Here is a 25,444-nt window from a genome sequence, read left to right as displayed (position 1 = left end):
GAATTTGAGTTAACGTTAGGTCTAAAGGAGAACTTCACGATCATTGATGTGAAGGCTTACATTGTGGCCTTAAAACTTTGCGATTTGTGTTGGCACTTTGTAATCGAATGGGTTCTTTTAACAATTTTACAAATACGAAACGCTGCGTATACTTGATTATTTTGAATCAAATGTATTACGAGATAACTGATAAATGCGTATATACCGTAACATAACATGTATAAAATATAGCTGCCTACATCATACAATCTGTTTGATTGAAGCCTTTATCATAAAGCATTTCAAATTCATTTCATCTTCTGGCTATAACCAACATGTTACACTTTTCCTGATTTTAATTTGTTTACCATTCAGTTTATAACAACAATGATAACTTATAGTTCCGTCAAAGAACAATGGTCAGTCAATGTTATATGCAACCTACTATCTGAGTTTTTATTTATTAGAGTCAAGGAGTATCTAAAATATAGATATTTCTTCGTAATAGTAAAATTTCCTTTTGTCTAAATAAACTAAGAGGTCCACATTAAACGAGAGGGTAACGAAAGGTTACCCTGATATGAAAGAACGGGGAACGATTGGGCTTTGGGAGGGACCAAGTTTCAATAAAGAATCGCAGATATTGATAATCTACAGACTGCCCAAACCACTCGGGATGCTCGAGTAAACCGTCTGTTTCTCGGAGTTATTCCATGTTGGAATCATTCCAGAAGCTTCCCTCTTGGCTCTTCTTATCACCTTTACTCTTCAGTCCACTTGGATAGAGGATATAGTGTGAGTGATACGTTTGTAAAATAATAAAAAAATAATACATACAAAGATAAATTTATGAATTATGTACACCAAAATTATGAAGAGTATAATTACTCGACGTTATTATTATTAGCTTTCGATCATTTACTTATTACTCCACGGTAAAGCCAGTCAGACCATACTGTTTGCAGAAAATATATTTTGTTTTATCACCTTAAGTTGACATCCTGTTTAAGATTTTTTTTAATGAGTGTACTACAGCAACCATTTTCCTAAAGGGAATGAACAAACGTTCAGAACGGTGTGGTGATATGATGATTCTCGGATGAGAGAACACAGCGGGGAGATATTTACCAACTGTAAGTTTTATTTTCATTTCCTTCTGCGATATTCTTTTATTTGCTGAAATATTTTAACAAACAATAATTCTGTTATCTAATATTTTTACTTTAAAACTATCTACCGACCATACAATAGTAAACTATATACAGGGTTAGTAAAAAGTGTGGAGACCCCCTGTTATTTTTTTAACGGCCCATACTAGAAAAACTAAACTCGGCACACCATTATGGCATGTTATGAAGTACTTTTTGGGCATAACCGCCGCTTGGCGTTCATCCCCAAAATGGGAGATTTTGGGTGAAACTAAAAAAATTCAAATACAAAGACCCCTCGAGTGACCCCTCATTTTGAAGGTCCTGGTAAAAGAAAACAAACAACGCAAACTAGATGTCTCTATCTCAGTTCAGAAAAAATGGCAGCCAACTGAAATTCTCATAAGTTCCCAAACCCAAAATGGGGAATTTTGGGGGAAACTCAAAATTTTTAAATGATAAGCCCCATCGAGTGACCCCTCATTTTGAAGGTCATAATAAAAGAAAAGTAACAACGCAAACTATAGGTATCTATCTTAACACAGTAAAATATGGCAGCTAATTGAATATGAAATTGCAAGTTATTTCCAATTTCTAAAGATTTCAATCAGCTTCCATTTTTTACTGGATTGAGATAGAAACCTCTAGTTTGCGTTGTTAGTTTTCGTTTACCAGGACCTTCAAAATGAGGGGTCACTTGATGGGGCTTATCATTTAAAAAACGTTTGTGTTTCCCCCAAAATCCCCCATTTTGGGTTTGGTAAGCAAGTGGCTATTAGGCTTAAAAAAGTACTTCATAACATTCCAAAAAGGAGTGTAGAGTTTAGTTTTCCTAGCGAGCCACAAAAAATTTTACAGCAGGTCTCCAGACTTGGAAAGCTGTAAGTTAAATTGAACTCCTGAGAATTTCAATTGGCTGCCATTTTTTACTGGATTGAGATAAAGACCTCTAGTTTGCGTTGTTGATTTTCTTTTATCAGGACCTTCAAAATGAGGGATCACTCGATAGGTCTTTGTATTTGAAATTTTTTAGTTTCCCCCAAAACCCCCCATTTCGGGGATGTACACCAAGTGACAGTTATGCCCAAAAAGTACTTCATAACATGTAATAAAGTTGTGCAGAGTTTAGTTTTTCTAGTATGGGCCGTTAAAAAATAACAGGGGGTCTCCACACTTTTTACTAACCCTGTATAACAATAATCCTGCGTATCAGTTACAAAAGTAGTGTGTGTCTAACAAGCGAAACATGCTATCCATTGTAAAAGTTCACCAGTGTTGGGTTATTCAAAGACAGTGAGGCAAGAAGCCAACATCAAATAATAGGCATTACGTTACACGTGACACTCTATAATGCATCCATCCCTCATCTTTGTGTGTTGCTCCCGATTGTCCGAATAGTATAGGTAATGTTTCTGTTGATATAAGGTAAAGATCAACCATTTTACTTAAACGTTGAGTTTCATATATCAATATTCAGGTACCTAAAATAACTTTTCTTAAGTTCTTGGGATATAAGTTTTATGCTCAAAAAGGTTTAGGTGAGTTAGTTGATTTACCAATGATATTTCGTGTATGATAAATTGATATGTTCGATGTTCTAATGAAAGTGTTCCATAAAAGAGAGGAATTAGCCTAAAAATAAAAATTCAGGATGATTATATATTTGTTAACAATTAAAATTCAAATTTTAGGTTCAAAGATCACATAAGTTTCGCTACGGATGTTTAATTGGTGCAAACTTTATTACTATAAAAACACCGAATGGAAACATATAAACAAACAAAAATTATATTGTGTAGCCTAGGTGAAACCGTTGATGAAGCTCCTCTTAAATGGGCTTTTGAGTAGAAAAATAACAAAAGTTTTAAACAACTATTTGTAACCAAATCACTCACCTATTAATACAAAACTAAAATACTTATTTTGTCAATACAGTACAAGCAAAGAAGAGTGATTGACAAATCGGGCAGTTAGTTATGCCTCTACACTTCGACATGCAAATATCTAAGCCTGTCTTCTGCTTTGGAACTCCAAGTGCTTTTTGTGTCATTAAAACAGAGTGTTAACATACTCATAAAAACAACTCAAAACACTAGTAAGCATAACGGATGTTTACAGTCAATTGGATAGCCAGTTATCAAAAAGACTAACCAAGTATATCAAGAAGTGCTATATGTTTACCAAAATACATGCAAGTAAACCACCAAAATACATTTAAAACTGGCAGTACTTCAATACAAAGTGTTTAAACGACCCATTAAAAAACATATTTTGACCGATTGCTTTAAAATATTTTTGATTTCCATCACAACCAACTATAGATTGCCTATGATTTGTAATGGTCCAAGAAGTTCTGTCTGTTCTGACAATTTTGTCAGAACATCAATTGGCACCTAAGAGGTAAGTTTGAATTGGACTTCATTAAGTTGTCTGCTTTGTCAAACGTAGCCTTCCAATCTCCAAAGCCGTATAACTTGAGGTTATAATAAAAGATGTAAAACAATAAATATTCTGTAGTTACTTACATTAGCAAATATTTAGTTATTGCAGTTGGTCTTGTTTAACCTATTTTAAAATGAAGGTGAAAAAGATTATCGCTTAGTGTAAAATCCGAAATTGTTAAGGTAAGGTGTGTTTACAGAATATTTGATGGCAAAAACTTAACTTCTTCTTTAAAGTAGGGGCATTGATAAATAACATACTTTATTGAAATTCCTAAAACTGATTATTATTAACAATAAAATGGTATGGAATATTGATATTCATAATTCAATATTTACACAGTTTTTAGTTATACTATATTTGTAAATAATAAACTTTCACTATTCTTCTACAACTCACAGATTTAAAAACGTATAATAGAATGATTATCCTCATAATATTAAACATTTTAGTCTTTTATTGCTGAGTTTAAACTTTTAAAATACATTTTCATTGTATATTCATAATTATAATTTGTATATGCTAGTTTTGACGATCTTAAAATATATTTTTTGCATCAACGATACAGAAACTGCAATGGATGTTTAAGTGGTTGCAATATTATTATATAGATGAAAAAGGGTTTCCAGGGAAGGTTCCATTCCAAACAAAACCAAACTTGTATTGTTTGGAATCTCTTTGTCGCCAGTCCCAAAGCTAAACAGTTATCTCAAAGGAGGCAATATTTCATAGCCAGTTTGAGTTTGAGAGCGATTTCTAGTGATTTCATATTACTTTATATAAACTTTTTTTATAAATAGAGGGTGTTTCAAAAAGAATCAACCGATTTTATAGGTTTTTAATTTCAAAACTTATGAGCATATGGACATTTAGTTAATTTTAAATTCAATGATAACGATAACTCACTAAGTTTTTTTACATACCATACCATTTAAATGCTCAACATGACCCTTTTTTATTTATTTTTTTTTTTTTTGTTCATCATGTCTAGAGTCAATACTCGAATTCGTCCCACACCTTAGCTAGCATGTCTTGAGTGATATTTCCAACTGCTCTAATGGTTCTTCAGCTTAATCAATGTTGTTAGAGGTTGATATGTTGTTACCAGAGGCTGAAGATGTGTTTTGATGTAAACTCGAAATATACCTCCACATTTTTTGTAGTAAATTGTGTATAATTTTATTTATGTTATGAGTAGCCAAAAAACCAAGATTAAAGATGTTAGATGGATAGAAACAGTGTCTTTTACAAACACCTATACATAAATCACAAACAGTAATGTCCGGTGACCTTGGAGGCCAGGACGTAACGCGGAATCGTTTGGTCCAGGACGGTCGATCTATCTTTTAAAAATCCTACTATTAAAAAAAATCTCTCAAACGCAGATTCCAGTACGGTGGGGTACCGTCCTGTTGGTATGTAAAAAAAAATTATTAGCTATCCTTTGATATAAAATTTATATAATGTCCATATGAACATTAGTTTTAAAATTATAAACGTATAAAATCGGATGATTCTTTTTGACACACCCTGATAATACAGGGTAGGTAGCTAGAACAGGATAATTATATTTTTCAGGATAGTTAATTTTTTTGGTATAATTACCCAGAACAACCTTCCTGAAAAATATGTTATAATTAACATCCTAAAATAATGTAATATCATTCTTGTAACTCCTCCATAATGTGTATCATATTTTATACTATATATTTGATGAATCATAATACCCATAAGACGTTTGAGTCATCCTTCTCCTCACGTTTAAAGGTCAATAGAGGAACTTGTCGTAGGTTGATGCTGGAAACCAAGTTTCAATAAATAGTTCCTTATATTGATAAGTTCCAGACTGTCAAGACCACTTAGGATACTCCAGGAGTCCATAGTTATTCCATGTTGGAATCATTCCAGAAGCTTCCCTCTTCGCTTTGTGTTATAATCACCTTTATTCGTCAGTCCACTTGAAAGCACAATTTTCCCATAACATCTTTTTCATGTAGTTCAAGCTTCTATTAGAATGTTGTAATGTTACTACATTTGGTTCTTTCTAAGAGAAAAGCTACCAGTATCCTTAAGTACTTCTCTCAAAATATTAACTTTTAAAGAGCATTCTTTGTAATGGAGTTAGTTACCATGTAAAATAATCAGAGTAATCACATTATTCTATGAAGTATGAATATCAAAACTATGTCAACTTAGGTAGTAAAAGCAGCATTTACAACTCGAGTAAAGAGACTTAGGTAAGTTTTTATGATCGTTTCATTTAACCTTTGTAATAAGTTACCTTCCCGCCATTTTCATGCGTATTATAAAATGTCCAAGAAGCCTAATATAACATAAAAAGTAAACTTATTATGCTCGATTCTGACAATCGAAAATGTACGTTAATATGCCTCCAAAAACAACAAAATAAATTAATCTTTAGCAAATGTTCCTGGAAAATAAAAAAAGTCAAACTTCAACATTCAGTCATGAACAAAATGCACAAAGTGCTTCAGTAGAGATATGATGCAACATGGATGAGCAAACAACTCGAGGTGAATGTTTGAAACTTTTGAATATTTTTTATATAAAAAATCTCTAGTGTGTCTATTACCTTCTGTATCCAATAGCCAATGCTATTACCTACTTGCTTTGAACATTTAACTGGGATATAACACCTACCATTCTCTAAATATAGGATGCAAACTGCGTAAGTAATTTGTAGTTTGAAATATTAGTGAGTGATTGCAGATAAATAAATTAAGACCGGCGTTATGAAAAATAATCTGTGTATACGTGTATACTATGAAAGGGAGATTTAAAATAATATTTACCTAAACATTTTTGTATATCCATTCACAGTCAGCTGTATTTTGAGCACCTTTGGAAGACGCATTAAATACAATAGGCAGTTGGAGGATATTCGGTAACTCAATTTATTACACCAGTTATCAAAAGTAAAATTGTATTATTTGTTCCTAAAGGCAATTTAATGTATACAAACTGTACAAAATACATATTCACATTTTCATTATTTACAATGTCTTAGATACTATTTATAGTTCATAGCCTCCAAAGTGAAAACTGCTGTGACCATGTCCCTCTCCTTTAAAATTATGTTCTCCAAAGTGATGTTCCTCATGCTTATGATGCTCGTGGACATGGACCGGGATGTGAACCGGAACCTTGACTGGATACGGCACCTCCTTCTCCACCGGGTAGGGAACCTTCTTCTCTACGTAGACGGGGTAAGGCTTCTCCACAGGGTAGGGAACTGGCTTCTCAACTGGCACCTTGACGGGATAAGGAACCTTCTTCTCGACGGGGTAAGGCACGTGTTTGACAACAGGAACGTGATAGGGGACAGGCCGGGGGACATGCACCTTGACCGGGTAAGGGATATGTTTCTCTACAGGGTAGGGCACCTTCTTCTCTACGTAGACGGGGTAAGGCTTGGGGATATGCACGGGGAGTGGCCTCACCACAGGCACCTTCACAGGGTAAGGTATCTTCTTCTCGACAGGGTAAGGTTTAGGGATGTACTCCTTGACCGGGTAAGGCACTTTCTTCTCCACAGCCACAGGGTAAGGTTTCTCCACAGGGTAGGGGACCGGCCTCTCGACGTGCACCTTGACAGGGTACGGTACCTTCTTCTCCACGTGGACCGGGTACGGCACCTTCACCTCCTTCTCTATCGTGATAGTCTTCACCTCGTGGTGGTGATGATTTCTGAAGTCATGGCCTCCGTAATCGTGTCCACCAAAGTCTCCACCACTGAACTCGTAATCCACAAAGTCTTCTATTCCTCTTTTGTCATGCTTCTTGTTCTCTTTCTTCTCTTCTACCTTCTTCTCCTCGGCGAAGACAGCAGTCACCAACAACAAAACTAGAAGACGCTTCATCTCCGCTGATGTCTACAGACGAGTGTGTCTGGTACCTAGAGTCTGGTGGGTTTTATACATCTTCAGTCACATAACTCTGTATGTTGGTCAATGCAATGCAGGCGCTTCCTAATTCCACGCATGTATGGTGTTAATTTCCGGTTGGTTACCTTGTATGCGTGCGATATATACTCACAATTTGTGTTGTAAGAGTCCAAGATATTTGCAGAAGTGTTATGATTATTTTATTTTGCAATCACACTACAATCAATGCACCAAGCCCTACCACAACTTTACGTTTATAAATATGCTTACATCATGAATGAATGTGATGAACTTTATGACGTTAACACCCACATAAACTCTTTTACCTAATCCAACAGAGTATCAAGGCAATACTGGTCGGGTAGTTGGAAGGTGTCACTTCTTTCCAGAAAGCTTCGGCAAAAAATTCCATCAAAGGCCTATGTATTTTTTCCTAGGTGTCATATCATGTCCCGATGTATCCGAACCCACATAAATAAACAAACGCATCTCCAATCCTCTGTTAATAATTTTATCGTTGGATACAACATTAGGTTTCTCGGCTGGTTTTTGTGCAACTTAAATAGAAGTTTGATTAAATTGTATTTTGTTTAACCTATAATTTTTACATAACTAGTCAAATTAATCTTCTATAATATTAAAACAAAACAGGGTTTTTTTATTTCACGAATCTGAATCAACCACTTGACCGATTTTCATGACTTTTGTGTTGAAAGAAAGATAATTTTGAGAACCAGGGAATGTCGAAGCCATAATTTTAATTTAGGGTTCCAGTTATTTAGAAATTAAGTTTCAATTTTTAAAAAGTCTAGCAGCCGACGCTAGCAATTCAAAGTATTTTCAGTGCTGGTTAAACAGCTGTTTATAAACTGTCATTAAAATGTTTATGTTACAAGTTGTTTGTATACAAAAATATTGTTCTTCGGTGTGTTGGCCTGCATACTATTTCACTTTAAAATTTAGTTTTTTTCCACCGTGAAGGATCTGCTTTATCAGGAAATGAGGTATTTTATCTATACATCTCCAACAGTTTTGTCGTAAATGCAAACTGTGTAAGTAAGTTATTAAGTTTATGCCATGGAAATTTCATCTCATATTTGGGAAATCTTTTTTCAGAAATGTATTGCTTAATCGTTTAAGATATAAGTGGTTTACGTGTTGATACTTCTTTTTCTGTATGTCCGAATGTATGTTAGTCATACTATAATTTTGGTTAGTAATGAAAGCGTCAATTGGTGTAATAGGTCTCTATAAAACTGTCCAATGAGCTGCAAGGTGCAGTAGAAACCAAAGTTGACTCATACCATACCTTAACTATAATACAATAAAATACAATACAATACAATATTCGTTATTGTTCATTCGTTAAGAAATACAATAGTGTTAATACAATAGTGAATTGTACATGTTAATTTCCATAATTATCATAAAATTCCTTTATTGAGCAAAGCAAGTGGTACTACCACTAATGTACTACTACTATGTGGTACTACCATAATGTCCTTCATTGGGTAAAGCTGCTATACACCTTGAACTCTCCCCGTAGTACCAGTTCAAGATAACGGAGGTCAAGATAAAAACAAACAGAGAGCTAAGAGAAATGTGTAAACACCCAGATATAGGGGTGATTTCCAGAAGTAAAAGGCTTGGATGGGCAGGCTATGCGTGGTGGATAGGAGATAAATCAATTGTTTAAAGTATATTCCATAGTACCACAAGATAAAAAGACCACTTAAAAGACCAAGAATTAAGTGGAAAGACCAAGTTATGAAATACATCCTCAGGCCGGGATCTAAATTAGAAGAGACAGGGGATGGAAGAGAATGGGTGGCCAGAATCCTCATAAGGTGTCAGTCTGTGGTCACGGAGGTAAAGGTGCGGTAAGTACATATATAAGAGGTATATGCAATTGTAGCAACTCTACTCAATACCAGTGTGTGTGAATCGGTCTCCAATCTCACTTCAAGTCTTTTCAAATCGACGCAACTGCTATTTGATGGTAAAATTATCGAATTTAAAATGCATATCGCTATATTTTAGGTACATAATAGGATGGAAGAAATAGGTAGTCACGTAACATTTGTTAATAAGGTCAACAACTAAAAAATAACAATTAATTGTTAATTATGTTGTTTTAGGGGCAGTTGGCCCCCATTAAAACTGCCAGAATTTGTCACTGTGCATGTAAACTAGATGTTCTGAACTATTCCGTTTTAATTGACTACTCGATTCCCGTACGTAGGACGGGCCAACAGCTCGTATATTTTAATTTAATTTTACAGTTGGTTCACTTGCCAGTTTACCGAACTATGTTAGAAATTTCCAATGGCAATTTTAAATAAGGAGTACTTTATGTCAATAATTTCTACTTAAAACTGTTTGGATTAATTTTATTATAAATTAATGAATTTAAACTACTTATGATAAAATTAGGTAAATACTTTGTTTGTGAACATCAATATATTACTAGTACAGTATTACACGTTATAACATTGTAAAGTTGTATTTTTAACAACTGTGCCATACAACTCCTTTAGTCTTAGTGCAATTACAAGTTAAAATGAACTCAAGCTGGAACTGTAATAATTGGAGGAACTCGTTCCGCTATCTTAAGATCAAGTTTTAATTGCGTATCGTAATGATGGACATTTGATCAAGTATTAAACAAGAGAATAACGCTTTACCGTTATACTAAAATGTATTAATTAAGTAAACTATTTTCATAATGTTTATTTTTTACATAAATATTTAAAAATAATAGACATTGATGTTATGATGTTTTCATTTTTAATAATATAGAAAACCGAATGAATGTCGAATGTAATAATCTGATACTTTAAAAATATAATTAGAGATTTATTTATTTAGAGGAAACAAAGACAATAAATGAGGAAACCATGTTTCTACAAACACACGAAAGCTTCACTTTATTTTACCAAACCAAACAAGGCCCAAGCTCTATTGTTAAGCCTTCCATTGTATATGACAATTATTTGTCTTAGTGTAAGATAATTAATTGTTTGATATAGTGCTGATACAAGTGTTTAACGTACAAAGCATATTTAAGTTGTACATTTTACGCTGATGAAATTTGTGGCAAATGTAATATTTATAGACATGCACTGTGGATGTGATGCTCCCTGGTGTGGATTAACTAGTCTGTACTACGACTATCTGCAGTACTATCCTAATGATTACGAGGGAAAATTTGGTTCGGATTCCACTATAAACCGTAGGTCCCTTCGTTGCCATTGGCTGTTTGGGCTATTAACAGCTGTATCTAAGGAACATGTTGGCCTTAGTCACTAACAAGACCACTCATATACTCATATTTGGGTTAAAATACGCACATAGAAGTGTCCCCATCTTAAAAATTTATATAATTGATATTATGATTGATAAAATATTTTTTGTCCATCTACATTTAGATTTGCTCACAGTCCAACGATAACTAAGAAATTAACATCTGAATTGCCTCCTGACTTTGTGAGACTAGCATTTTTCTCTTTTTTTTCAGTCACACGCTGTGTATGGAACCAGGCTTTGGGGTCACTCCCCACAGGTTCAGAAGGTCCTCGTGCTACAAAAAAGAGCAATTCGTGTGATGTGTAATTTGCCTTTTAGAGCACATTGTAGAACATCGTTTGTTGATATGCAGATCATGACTGTCATCAATTTATATATTTACCAGTGTTTGGAAGCTATCAAATCGATGTAAAATTATCTTATTTTCAATAGAGACATCCATCCGTATAGCACTAGAACTTGTAATGATGTACATACTCATAGCAATAGGCTAAGTAAAAGTCAAAAGTGTTTCCCCTGTTTCAGGTTTCAAATGTTTCAATGCTCTGCCTGTTAGCATTAGAAACTTGCCAAAATTGAAGTTTATGAAAGTGTTAAAGGGTTGGCTATTAAAAAATCCATTCTTTAAATGTGACGATTATTTTGAGGCCTTAAAAGGTTGAAAATCATGTAGTGCATGGATCCGATGATAAAAAGGTATGCCTAATTTTTATTTACCTTTGCATGGTTTGCTGTTTGGATTTGCAGTTTTGTTTGGTTTGTTTTCCTTTTTATATTTAGTGTTATTGAATTTTTATTGTACTTTGACGTAGCGTATTGTACAAACTTAATGGCCTAATAAAATCTTCGAATCTTTGATATTCTATTATGGGAAATTCTATTATTCTTGTTAAGGTACAATGTTAATAAAGAAATTGGGTTTTATATGCATTCGATTATAGCAAAGTGATTCATTTGCTACTAACAATAATGAATTATTTTGTGTTAACTTCCAAGAATGGCCTTATACAAATTGCATTTTAATATGCAAGTATTTACACTGTTGTACTGTTTACTGACATCAAATTATTAGTAACAGTAGTTACAGTTTATGTAGCGTCATTTGCGAAGTAATTTAGTTGAATGAATAGTTTTCCTCAAATATGACGTGTAAACATAATTAATTAAAGTTATAAACAATAAAACAAAATAAAACTATTTAAAAGTCATGACTTTTTAAGGGGTTTTTGGTGACACAACACACCAATTCTCGTAAGATTGTGGCCTTAGGTCATCATCTAACCTAAATACGGTATTTATTATCTCCAGGTGACCAAAAAATACTTTTGCAGTTATTTGCAGTTATTTCAGGTATCAAGCTTATTTCTCGTTATTACATACCAGAATTTCTCAGTAAAAACTGAGGTGAGTAAGAATCACGTACTACGCTGGGCTTCAGTCTACGACCTTTCAACACTCCCTTTTAACTATCTTCCTCGCCCTGATTTATATAAATATATTGTTCTCAATACTACATGTCAATTTTACTACTACACACAATAAGTAAGTGAGACATTTATAAAAAGCATACATGTATGATAAAAGAATTATAAAATAGTAATTGAAATGTTTTAGTTTTTTTTTTACATATGAACCAAAAATCTATGAAATCATTTGAATATTGTGAATTCTCTAATATGAAATTAATAAGTTCAGCCCTCAATTAATTTAAAAAAATGGGCTAGTCTTGATTCTAGAAGTACGTATTCAATACATTCTGTAACACAGATAAATAAATTTAATTCGACAACTGCACATTTTAGGACGTTGAATAAATCTATTATATACTAGCTTATTACTGAATAAAATCAATTTGTTCTTTAGCCATCTAATACGATTTTTTCATATTTAAGTCTAATATTAATGGGAAAACATAATACCAGTCCTGTAGCAATCTGTACTTCAAAATTGTCGTTAGACAGAACCAAAGTTTTTCATTTTAAAAGTAATATTTTTACAATAGGATGACATGAAAACGCACATTTAAATTTTCAGCCTAACATTGTAGCAACTGTTTCTTGCTCTTTTTAAATATTTAATATAACTGGACAACAATTCTTAAACATTCTTCGAACAATTTGCTTGCTATTAACTGCCTGCATTAATTTAGTTATTTTTATTACAAAACTACGTACACTGTCGTTATTGCAAGGAACCTTTAATAATATAAGTAGTATAGAAAAAAATGGTGTAAAGCTAGTTTATTAGAAGCACCAAAACGAGTAAAAGTGGTCAAGGGAAACGCGTTGTGGTCTTAACAACATCGACGGCCTTTAAGCTGTAATTAAATACTGTTGATTGGAGCCAAGAGGCCCTCTTGCTAAACAAGTTTTCTAAAGAACATTTTTTCATTCAATACCAATAAATGATTGGTTTTTATGTTTTATCTTACAATAGTTTAATTTGTAATATATAAAGTAGTTTCAACGGTCTGTACTATGTAAAATTTGTATTGTTTTTACATGAATATTTAATACTCACATTTATAAGAGTTAATAACTATTATTTCCTTTATACATCAGTTGCAAGTCCTTTCAATGCTTTACTGTAGGAATAAAATAACTATATGTTATAGAATAGATGCTATTTAAATTAAATAATGATATTCATAACAGTCATCCAAACATATTTTAGAAACGTGTAAAAACAGAATAGTTTTTATTAGTATTTGTCTTTTTGATAATTATCATGGACGGCTTCTAAGAAAAATAGAAATTAACTGGAACTAATTCCAATTCTTCTATTAATGGTCTTAATGTTTTTTTAATTGTAGCGTTTTCAGATATAAATTTGTTAGCGTTTTAATAATCGGGTTTTAAATAACTTTCTAACTTTATAGTAGTATAAACTCCAGAAGTTAGAAATCGTGACTGTACAAGCATGTTAACACACTATTTTTATTGACACAAAGTCCCTGTGGAGATCCAAAGCAGTAAAAAGCTTTGGACATTTGCATGACAACGTGGACGAGACTAGGATACAGCTTTATCATAACAAACTGCTTCATTTGTCCACCTCTCTAAAAATACAAATACATATTGCGTTTTACCTTTAGAGCAGAGTACAGCGGTAAATATAAGAGATTACTGTATTTTTAATCACGCGCTTATTTATTCCCAATTGATTTCACAACAATTTTGTTAAACGTTTTTAAACCTAAAATTTACAAGAAAATTCGATAACATAACCAGTATAACCCTATAATTTTTCCCTATAATGTGCATTTTTTTTTCAAAAGTAAAAAGTACAAATAAATACTCATTTTTCTATCAACCATTTTCTTCTTTTAGTTTTATCCATCGTACGGAGATACATTTAAGTTTCTCAGAAAGAAATAATTTATTACAGAGTGTTAACAATTAAAATTAAAATGGTATTTTAACACGTTAGAATTTGATCTTCCACGTAACCTCGGAAATATCCATCTGTAATCTAATACCATTACCATTCAGACAGTCAGGAGCAACACACAATGATGAGGGATGGATGCATTACAGAGTGTCACGTGTAACGTAATGCCTATGATTTGATGTTGGCTTCTTACCTCACTGTCTTTGAATAACCCGACACAGCAAACACTTGCAATAGGGATGTATGGATGTAGGGTATTTAAATGAGGTAAACCCTTGTTACGGGTGGTTGTACATTATTTTAGAATGTTGGCATTGTTTTAGTCAATCAACTAAATAGTTGAGGCGTAAAAAAATGAATAATCTACATGTATGTAAATATTTCCACGCTATGTTCACGCATCCCAGAATCGTCAACTCAGCTCCGTTACGAACAACTGCTCATTCCCTTTAGTAAATTACTATAGTTGTAAGGGTTAGTATTTTTATAAGCTAAGATTGATTAATAAAGTATTAAAAAGTTTCATAAAAATATTATGAGTATTATGAGTGTAATTTTTATTATTTTTCTTAGACTAAATAAAACACGTTCTCAAGTTAAGATCTAGATATGTCTGATGATTGCTTAGTTGTTAGTATGTATGCTTGCAATTGTTTTTCTACAAGGCATAAGACAAATAAATGCATTATTACATTAACCACTCTACAACGATATAAGTTTACCAGTTTACATTATAGAAACCCTATAATTGATCAAGTTTATGTACAAAACTAAAACAAAAACACTAGTGTGTATCTGTTTAACTATGTAAGAAACCAGCACAGCTTCTCGCTGAAGCCTACAATATTGCTAGAATGTACATAATGTGAAAAATACCACTCATATTTTGCATGTTTGCTGCCTAATTAGAAAACAGAAATTTAAATGTTTACTGACACAATTTTAATTAAAACAACATATGACTGAAATTGTAATTTATTTACCAACGTAAAATGTGTGTTTGTGAGTAAAGTATTACTAATTATAGTTTAATGTAAAAAAGTCTTAACTATACTGGATGTTCAATGTTCATCCAAGTGAACCGAAGAGTACCGGTGGTAATAAGACAAGCCAAGAGGGAAGGTTCTGGAATGATTCCAACATGGAATAACTCCGAGACATAGACAGTTTCCTCGAGCATCCCGAGTGGTTTGGACAGTCTGGATATTATCAATATCTATAACTTATTCTCTCTATTGAAACTTGGTGTCTCGCATCACCCAATTTATTTAAGAAAAACCCCTTTAGGGAAGAGGGGTTATTTCAACTTCTTGTTTAATATTGACAACTTTTTCATTCATTTAGGTAGTGACATTCATTGACGTGTGCTGGATTCAATAACAATTTTCTTTTTATTGAAAATTAGTTCCAGATGATCTCTTGAAATCAGTGCTAGACGTCTGATTCGTGTGTTTTGTATTTAGTTAATTGAAATATTTTCTGTTTGGTGTCAAAATCCATGTTGCATAAAGAAGTAATAATATCCAAACAATAGTATTAGAAACAGTTTTTTTATTGCTTGGTAAGCCATTAACTTGACTTGACGTAATTGGTCTTAAATGTAAGCTAATTTTCAAATAATTGTATGAAAACTAGAATACAAATTTTAGCCTTTATTACATATCATACAGAAGTTATGGCATTAGAGTAATTGAAAATACAGCTTCAAATAATATTCAAAATTGTTTAATCTTATAATCAAATAAATTTAATAATTTTTTACTTTAATGGTTTTAATAAATGCCAATAGAATCCATTCAATTTAGAAACTGTCAACACACCTCCCAAAGTTTAAAGAGTGCAAGTTTTAAGCCAGGCTTGACATAAAGGATCAGGAAGTTCTCTTTCGGTCCTAACGTTAACTGTAATTCGAAGGAGAAGTTAGTTTTGTGTTTGACGATAACGATAAACCTTTGACTTAAAGGATTTTGGATGCGGGTTGGGGTCAAACGAAAGGGGTTAGTCGAGCTACGAGGGTGGATAAATAGGTTTCAAGTTGAACTCTGAAGTTTGAATTTTGACTAACTGCGTTCATAGTGTTATTTGTTTGTACCATTGTGTGACAAAAATGTTTAGTTTCTAGTGGTATTTCATACTACTTGTTGCTTATGTAAAGTATGGTTAACAATTTATCGAACTATATGAACATTTTCAAACTAGAATGTCAGCAGCTACATTATCTCAAAGGACGTAAATGACAAAGCCTATTCAAGGAGGGACAAATAAAAGTTAATAAATAATCTTAGTCTTTACGGCACAAAAATAATTAGTTTTTCATGCTGAATTTGAATAATTCACAAGCTTAAAAGACGAAAAACGTTTATTCTTGTAAAAAATTTTTAAAATATCTACTTATTACTTCCATTAATGATTACAATATCTAATCCCAAGTTAAAGATTAAAAGAAACGTTATTTTGTATTTTATTATACGTACAAATTAATTGTTCAACTATTATGTAATAATCAACTATTAATTGTTGCCTCAATTAAGTAAAAACAAAGAAAATATCTAGAATGGTTTACTTAAGTTATCAGTTGTACAATGTACACACGAAGAAAAGTAGGCTACATTTAAACAATGTGAATTTCTAAAACATTTAATTTTTGTGAGGAAAATCAATCTATAAATCACAAAACTACTGTAAAATAAACTAAGATTAAAAGATTTTCCAAAGGTTACAACTTTTCACAGTGTCGCCTCAGAAAGTCCACGGATGGCAGATCGTTAAAGCAGTAATGACTTCCGGTCAGAGGAAACTCTCAGACTCAACTGGACGTCTCGTCTCAAAATATTTATGAAGTATAAATTATTTTATCAAACTAATTGACTTTAATTGTTATAAAGTGTGTGCACTTTACTGTAGTTGTTGTAGTGTTGCTGGTGGCAGGTGATGGGAGATTGTTACTAATTCGTATTCATGTCTAACTAAAAGAATAACAAAAAAACAATAGTCTCGAATTAGAATATTATTAATAAAACACTATTCAATAATAATAGATGAAAAATCTTTAAAAACACATACCGTAGCAGCAAAGAAAATTTGACTTTCTAATATTGATCAAAAGCTTCACTTTGAAACATATTCGTATCGTATAAATTATGATATTTAAAAACGAAAAGTATTAAAACATGAATTGCTTTATGACAAGACAAGCAAGCTATCAATACATTATTGTTATTGGAAATTGAACCAACGAAATAAATTATACAATGCAAACAGTTATAACTGATTATTTTAATCATTAACAATGATACATTAATATTGCGAAAATTTCTTTAACGACTACTTTACTTTAAACATGATTTATTTAGACGAGATTTATAATAGGTCTCAGTAGATCTCAATTCTCAGCTATTTTTCAACCATAAATGAAATATGAACAACAGCCTTAATTTAGTTTCTGCTTTTTGCTAAAATTTATATTTAAGTTTTAGTAAAATCAATGAATTTTAATTTAGTTCGAAAATTACGTCATTAATGTTATGTAAAAACGATCCTTTTTAGTCTAATTTACACTAGAAATTTTACTAATTAGCTTTAAGAAGAAAAACTGTATTCTTAATAATCAAAATAAACAAATTTATAAGAAGTAAACAAATAAGAAACCATCCTTTACAGCGAAAAAGTCTCTTGGCTTCATCAACAGTATTTAATAACAACTTAAAGGCTGTCGATGTTGTTAAGACCACAACGCTTTCCCTCTCAGGCTGTAATTATACTTTCTTTAAATGAGTCTCATAAAATGTTTAAGAAACGATGTTTTATGTTTGAATTATTTGATTTAATATTGCAGATCTTTGAAATATCAAATTGGTATTTTTGAGAAGAAGGCTGCCACTTTTTAAACTGTGGAATAACCACAGTTTAGGTTGGGTTAGGTTAGTTTATATTCGCCATTACCGATGTCGTATCATAGTGTTTAGTTAGATTTAAAAAAAGTACCTGGGGACCGAGCTTTGCTCGGAAAAAATCATTAGTTCACTCTGAAAGCAGTCTTAGTATCGGAGATACATATAGTCGTGGGGCAAACTGTATTCCGTGGGATTTTTTGTGAAGCAAATGTGCTACTATGTGGAATCTCTTTATTATATGTCACATAATGGTGTAGTACCGGGTGTTTACCCTCAAATTGCGGAGTTCGGTTTTTATGATGTCGTAAATCCAAGATGGCCGCCATGTGTGACATCTATTCATTAAATTAATAATAACTCTTTTCAGAGTAAAATAATCGAATTTTAATTTACAACATTGAATTCAGCTCAAAAAATCAAACAATTTGGTGTTTTGAATCATTGCTCTATGACCATTGGTTACCGAGATATTGAAGGCGGAAAACACAGAACATTGTCCCCATGTTATCCTTATGGGGAAAAAATAAAATTGTATATCTAGCTTATTACTCAGCATATCTTAATAATAATTGGTATGTGGCTTCATTTAGTAGAGATCTACTTGGTTATGGCCTAAAATCCCCCATTTTTACATTTCCGTGGCAGCAAACCTGCATACTAACTTCTAATGTTATTCTTATGGACAATTTTTTGCATGCTTGTTCATGAACATACTTTGAGAAATGATGATGTGTGGCTCCATTTTAATTATTTATTGAAGCATTTGTAATTCGTTGAGTATACAGGTCTGCTGCTACGGGTAGGTCTGCTATAAACAAATTACAGGTATTAGAAAATAAAATAAATTAGACTATAGTTGTGAGGCATATGTAATTTTGTAGGATTTTGAATTAAGCAATTGTATGATTGTTAGCGATTGATAGGTTATGACATGTAGAACCGTGTACTACTGAGTATTTTGTCTGAAAGTGTGGCCAAGCTGGTGTTTTCGTCGCCATCTTGGATCCGCCATATTGGATGTTAATAACTTTTTTATACAATGCTAATGTTGTGACACATCATTATGAACTAAATTTTCACGCTGATTTCAATGCTGAAATATGTTTTTAAATATATTTTTTCGTTTGGAAGATATATTCAAATAAAAACTCTCCCCCATACATTTCTTACGGACGTTTCGTACTTTGAACATTTTTACGATTATTTTTCTTATAACTCCAGTTCCTATTAATGCTTGCAGTTCGTTCTAGTCTTAAAATATTCAGTGATGTATGAGCTTTCATTTGAGCTATTGATCTTTAAATTCGGTTGAGGGTTCGTAGCTCGACTCTAACGCTCTAAGATTCGAGCTACGAACCCTAACACAATATTAAATTTAACTTATTACAAATCTGTTTATTTTATTTTATTTGTTAACGGTTGCACAATTTTAACATGAATAATACAATAATCTTACATACGGAAGAAGCAGAAAAAATCACAGGCCAGTACAAAAGTAGTGAAAAAAAAACTGGAAAACAAGACTTCAATACAAGACATAAAAAGATAAATAACAACTATAAATAACAAACTGTAAATAACAAACTATGAATAACAAACTATAAGTAACAACTATAAATAACAAACTATCTGAACAAGTTGACAAAACGAGATATTCAAAAAACAAAACCAGTATAGGAACAATAACAATGATGCAATGCAGTAGCCGAGTGAAACTTCAGTAAAGAGGCAGAACATACTTAATAAAAAACAGATAAAACTTGCAGAAAAATAACAATATGATAAACTCTGTACAAGAACAAGATATAACAACGCAATAACAACAGGATAGACTATATTAACAAAAATAAATAACAATGCAATAAATAGAAAGTTTGGAAATATGCAAAGATTGATGCAGGAGTTCAGCAAAAAAAAGAAAAAAAGTTCTGTTGTTATTAAAATATGTATATCTCGGGTTATTAGTACGTCACTAAGTTCTTCCTGGTCTCAAATTACTTGGTTAATGTTTGATTTTACATTTTATTAATCACTAAATGAAATCTGACTAAGTTATTTTAAAATGAGTCATGAACCATCATTTAACATTAAATTATTTTTATGTCCAAAACTTTCTTTGGTTAAAGACATACAGGGCTAGTCATCAGTGTTACAGTTTTTAGCCGTGGAACCTTTTAGTCTTATATGCCTCATCACACATAATTTACTTTGTACTTACACCAAACAAAGTTGTAACCCTGATGACCAGCCCTTTATGTCTTTAATTGCTTTAACCAAAGAAAAATTTCTAAATAAAAATAATTATTAATGTTAAATAAAGGCCCATGACTCATTTTCAATCAGTCAGGTTTCATTTAGTGATTAATAACATTATAAACCAGACATTTACTGAGTAATTTAAGACTAGAATGAACCTTTTGCCGTATTAACAAACCGAGATATAAATCTTTTAATAAAACTGATTTGGAAAAAGTTAAATTTAATATTGTGTTGTGGTTCATAGCTCAACTCTAACTCGTCCGATTTTAATGATCGATAGCTTAAATAAAAGCCCTTACATCACTGAATACTTTAAGACTATAACAAATTCAACATTCATTGAAATCAGCGTGAAAATTTAGTTCATAATGATGTGTCACAACACTAGCATTGTATAAAAAAGTTATTAACATCCAATATGGCGGATCCAAGATGGCGACCGAAAACACCAGCTTGGCCACACTTTCAGACAAAATACTCAGTAGTACACGGTTCTACATGTCATTACCTATCAATCGCCAACAATCATACAATTGCTTAATTCAAAATCCTACAAAATTACATATGCCTCACAACTATAGTCTAATTTATTTTATTTTCTAATACCTATAATTTGTTTATAGCAGACCTACCCGTAGCAGCAGACCTGTATACTCAACGAATTACAAATGCTTCAATAAATAATTAAAATGGAGCCACACATCATCATTTCTCAAAGTATGTTCATGAACAAGCATGCAAAAAATTGTCCATAAGAATAACATTGGAAGTTAGTATGTAGGTTTGCTGCCACGGAAATGTAAAAATGGGGGATTTTAGGCCATAATAAAGTAGATCTCTACTAAATGAAGCCACATACCAATTATTATTAAGATATGCTGAGTAATAAGCTAGATATACAATTTTATTTTTTCCCCATAAGGATAACATGGGGACAATGTTCTGTGTTTTCCGCCTTCAATATCTCGGTAACCAATGGTCATAGAGCAATGATTCAAAACACCAAATTGTTTGATTTTTTGAGCTGAATTCAATGGTGTAACTTAAAATTCGATTATTTTACTCTGAAAAGAGTTATTATTAATTTAATGAATAGATGTCACACATTGCGGCCATCTTGGATTTACGACGTCATAAAAATCAAACCCCGCAATTTGAGGGTAAACACCCGGTACTACACCATTATGTGACATATAATAAAGAGATTCCACATAGTTACACATTTGCTTCACAAAAAATCCCACGGAAGCTGGATATGTGCAGTTTGCTCCTGGACTAATAAATCTGTTCCCAAACTCCACACGGCTCGCCTTTACAACGTCCTACACAATTTCCTACGTCATGGACCTGTTTCCCTCCATTCCCATAGCACTTTAGGATTGTAGATACGTTGATCTAATCGTCATAAAAAGTTCCCACGCTCCATACTAATCGCCTTTACTACTTCCTTCACCACTTCCTACGTCGCAAACATGTTTCCCTTTCTTTCCATTGCATTTAAATATTGCAGATACATTAATCTAATCGTCATAAACAGTTCCCACATTCCGGACAGCTCGCCTTGACTACTTCCTTCACCACTTCCTACGTCGCGGACCTGTTTCCCTCCCTTCCCTTTGCATTTAAAGATAGCAGATACCTTAATCTAATCGTCATAAACAGTTCCCACACTCCGGACAGCTCGCCTTGACTACTTCCGTCACCACTTCCTACGTCGCGGACCTGTTTCCCTCCCTTCCCATAGCATTTTAGGATTGCAGATACCTTAATGTATTCGTCATAAACAGATCCTAGACTTCGCACTGCTACCCTTGACTACAATTATCGAGTAATCTTAAGTATAATCTTTGCTCAATATTAACAAGTGATGTTTTTCCTTTTGTACTGTATTTGTAATTTGCTAGTATACTGTGGGTAGTTGGCTTATTATGAACACATGCTACAACTTCAAGTCTTTTGTTTACTTGTTCCTTGTTATTTAATTCAGCCAACATGGTTACCTAGCAACCCATAAAAGTAATGTTAAAAAAAATGTGATTTTCAGTTTAATTTTTCTACGTAATTAGATTTTTTTTTGCAGTTCTAACTGCATGAAACTCGTTTTTAGGCCAGAAATGAACTATTTACAACATTTGAAGAAAATCCTCGGAGCCGTTTTTGAGATCTTTGTGCAAGCAAGCAAGCAAACATTGCTCGTATTAGAGTATAGGATATACAAATGACTTCTGCTAGAATAAGCTCAATGTTTATTGTAAGACATATTTTTAATATTTTAGAGTTGTGTTATATTACTAGACACTTGGTCTACTTCTTCAACTAAACACTTGTTGAGTATATGAACTACTCGTCAGTTTGTTAAAATGGTTTTCAGATATTCTTTACGTACAAATTGTGCGTAGTCATACAATTAAGTGCTGTAGAGCACACAACGTTTTTATAGAAACCGTTGCAACGAAGCGTGAACTCGAACGGGAGTATTGTCTGAAGCCCAGAGAAGTACGTGTTCCTCACACACTTCAGTAAATCTTTACAGAGAACTTCTGGAGTGTAATTATGAGAAAGAAGCATGATATAGCTTATTGAAATAGCCATTTATTGAAATGCAGAAATGAGTCCTCAAGCAGACGGTATACATGTTTTGTTGGCTCTGTCGTTCATCCGTTTTTATTTACACTGACTTAAGATGCAAAATTCTAAACAAAATGTTGCATAAATATCACCAACACTTGAGTGTGATGGAATGTCTTCTTACCATTTGTTTTATTACATAATCTGACAGTATTTTACGACATTAGGATGTTTTATATTAATTTATTTGTAGTGGGAAACATATCCATTACAGATTATAAGTATTGATGATTTATATTTTATACAAATTAAGCTCTACCGAGTAATAGCCGGTCTCCTGTTACTAGTTTACGTAATGCTGGTATTATAATATTTATTAATTATTTGCTGATCATACCTTTTTTGTGGTTTTTTATGAATAAAGGTCCGGTTGCCCTTAGAGCCTAGCCCTCTTTAAATTCATAATGCTTTTAGTGACTAATATTTGTAATTATTTTTAAATACAGGCTGTTAAGAGGTATCATCATGTTCATAAACCGTTAGAATAGATTTTTAAACATTTCATCAACAAATCACAAACTACGTAAAACTATCCATAACACTGATATAAATGTCTATAATAATGTAAATATGTGGTTTCCCTAGACACTAAATTAAAATACCTAGCTCATTAAAATAAAAGGGCAAACTGAATTATTAAACTCAACACATTTAATTGAACCCACACAGTAAGGACATAGATAAGACTATTATTGTTTTTTAACAACACATTTAACAATTTAACCATCTGGTATTCATCAATGAAGAATAACATTAATAAAAAAGACATGTGGCAAATATTAAATTGCACTCAACAAATAATAATCAGCTTCAACGCGAAAAAAAACATAAACTCTCGTGTGAACAATTGTATATTGAAGATTGAATTTATTGAATAATGTTAGGAAGGTTGCTAGGGTCTTATAATTTGTATATGTCAAACAAAAATAAAACATTGTTTTTCTTAACTTTTACGTAGATATTATATTCTCTAGGTCTGTTATGGTGACTGAGGAAAAAAACCCATTTTCATTTTATCATATTTTGAGTCTGCAGTAAATAACTTGTCACAATATGCAACTTTTTGATTCGTTTAAAAGATAAATTAGCCGTATTAGTACAGTAACAAACATTTATCTTGCATGAAGACAAATAATTGTCTCATACAAAGGAAGTTTGAACAATAGAACTTCGGTCTTGTTTGGTTTGGAAAATTCAAGTGAGGCTCTAGTGTTTGTGTGGAAACAGTGTTTCCTCTTTTGCTGACATTACATAAATTAAATGAATAATCGTAGAGTTATTTTTCAAAATTAAAAGTCATACAATTTAATCAATTATTTTCTCTCTCCCTCTATTTAAAATATAAGAATAATAGTTTAGACTCTTAAAGCTAATTTTGTAAATAAAAAACCTTTAACCTTTAAAATCTTTAAAAAACACACACAAATTTCTACAAATATATAACACCTACAGCGTCATTTTTTAACCACTCTCTTTTACTTTGTTAGTTTTAAAACTTATGATAATAACGTTACAACTTGGAAGCCAGTGTGGCAATGACCTAGAAGAGTATCAAAATAAATTAGGAGTATGTCCGTGATGCCATTTATTGGATCTATTCCTTTAGCTCAATGAGCCCAATATGTTTCCAGTGACATACCTACAACCTTTCACGTTTATAATATAAGTAAGAAAATGTGTACACGTAAATTATTTATATATAAATTAATAATTATTTATAAGATGCATTTATATTTAAGTAATATACGCTATCTAAATGAGGAAAAATGCTTTTGCTTTTAAAATTTTTTTATGATGTCCCAATATTCATGATAGTACACTATTTAATTTTACAAACTATCTAACTGAAGTATTAGCTATTATAGAGTTTACAGTTTTGTTTAGTACTATAAAACTTCATAATTCTTATCTGCAAATAACTTGAAGTAATATTAGCCTGAAAATATGTGTAAAACCGTTCCGGGCTAGCGTCCTAAGATCAGAAGAAGGGACTACAAACATCTGAAAGGACTACAATAAACATGTTTAATATTATAGTTATACCTAACTGGTTTTTTCCAGATTAATTTAATACATACTTTGTCACTTGGGCATCATTACGATCAAAACTTTAAATTAGATGAAGAGGGAGGTAGTATAAAAGCACAATTATTAAATTTTCAACTTAAAAAGAGTATTGTATAGTATAATTACACTGCACTACTCAACTATTGATGTTTACCGATGAGTACATTTAATAGCTATTTAAACCCACTATATTTATAAAAAGGCTAATAAATGTGCATAGTTTGATTCAGAGATAAACTGCATGATTTTCTGCTTATAGGAGTGTTAAATAACTTCTTTAAGTATTTTTTTTAATAATCAAAATACAACATTACACAAACAAAATAAACACAACACTACCACAACAATATATCGGGTATCCAACAATCTATGAGTATGCAAACACGCATACGAAATAACTAACCGTATCTAAAGACCATAGTAGTGG

General features: G+C 32.1%; 1 protein-coding gene across 1 annotated transcript; it reads right to left on the bottom strand.

Annotated features, from left to right (window-relative positions):
- Window positions 1-6,532: 6,532 nt before the first annotated feature.
- On the bottom strand, window positions 6,533-7,450 carry LOC128990447 (uncharacterized). The gene has a single exon (XM_054412812.1). It carries the CDS (start codon window positions 7,448-7,450, stop codon window positions 6,605-6,607), a length of 846 nt encoding a protein of 281 aa, XP_054268787.1. The 3' UTR covers window positions 6,533-6,604.
- Window positions 7,451-25,444: the final 17,994 nt, after the last annotated feature.

The sequence above is a fragment of the Macrosteles quadrilineatus genome, unplaced genomic scaffold (genome assembly GCF_028750875.1).
Source record: "Macrosteles quadrilineatus isolate MER2022 unplaced genomic scaffold, UCM_ALF_1.0 Scaffold_3__2_contigs__length_128488019, whole genome shotgun sequence".
Taxonomy (NCBI): domain Eukaryota; kingdom Metazoa; phylum Arthropoda; class Insecta; order Hemiptera; family Cicadellidae; genus Macrosteles; species Macrosteles quadrilineatus.
This window is presented reverse-complemented; position numbering and strand designations above follow the sequence as displayed.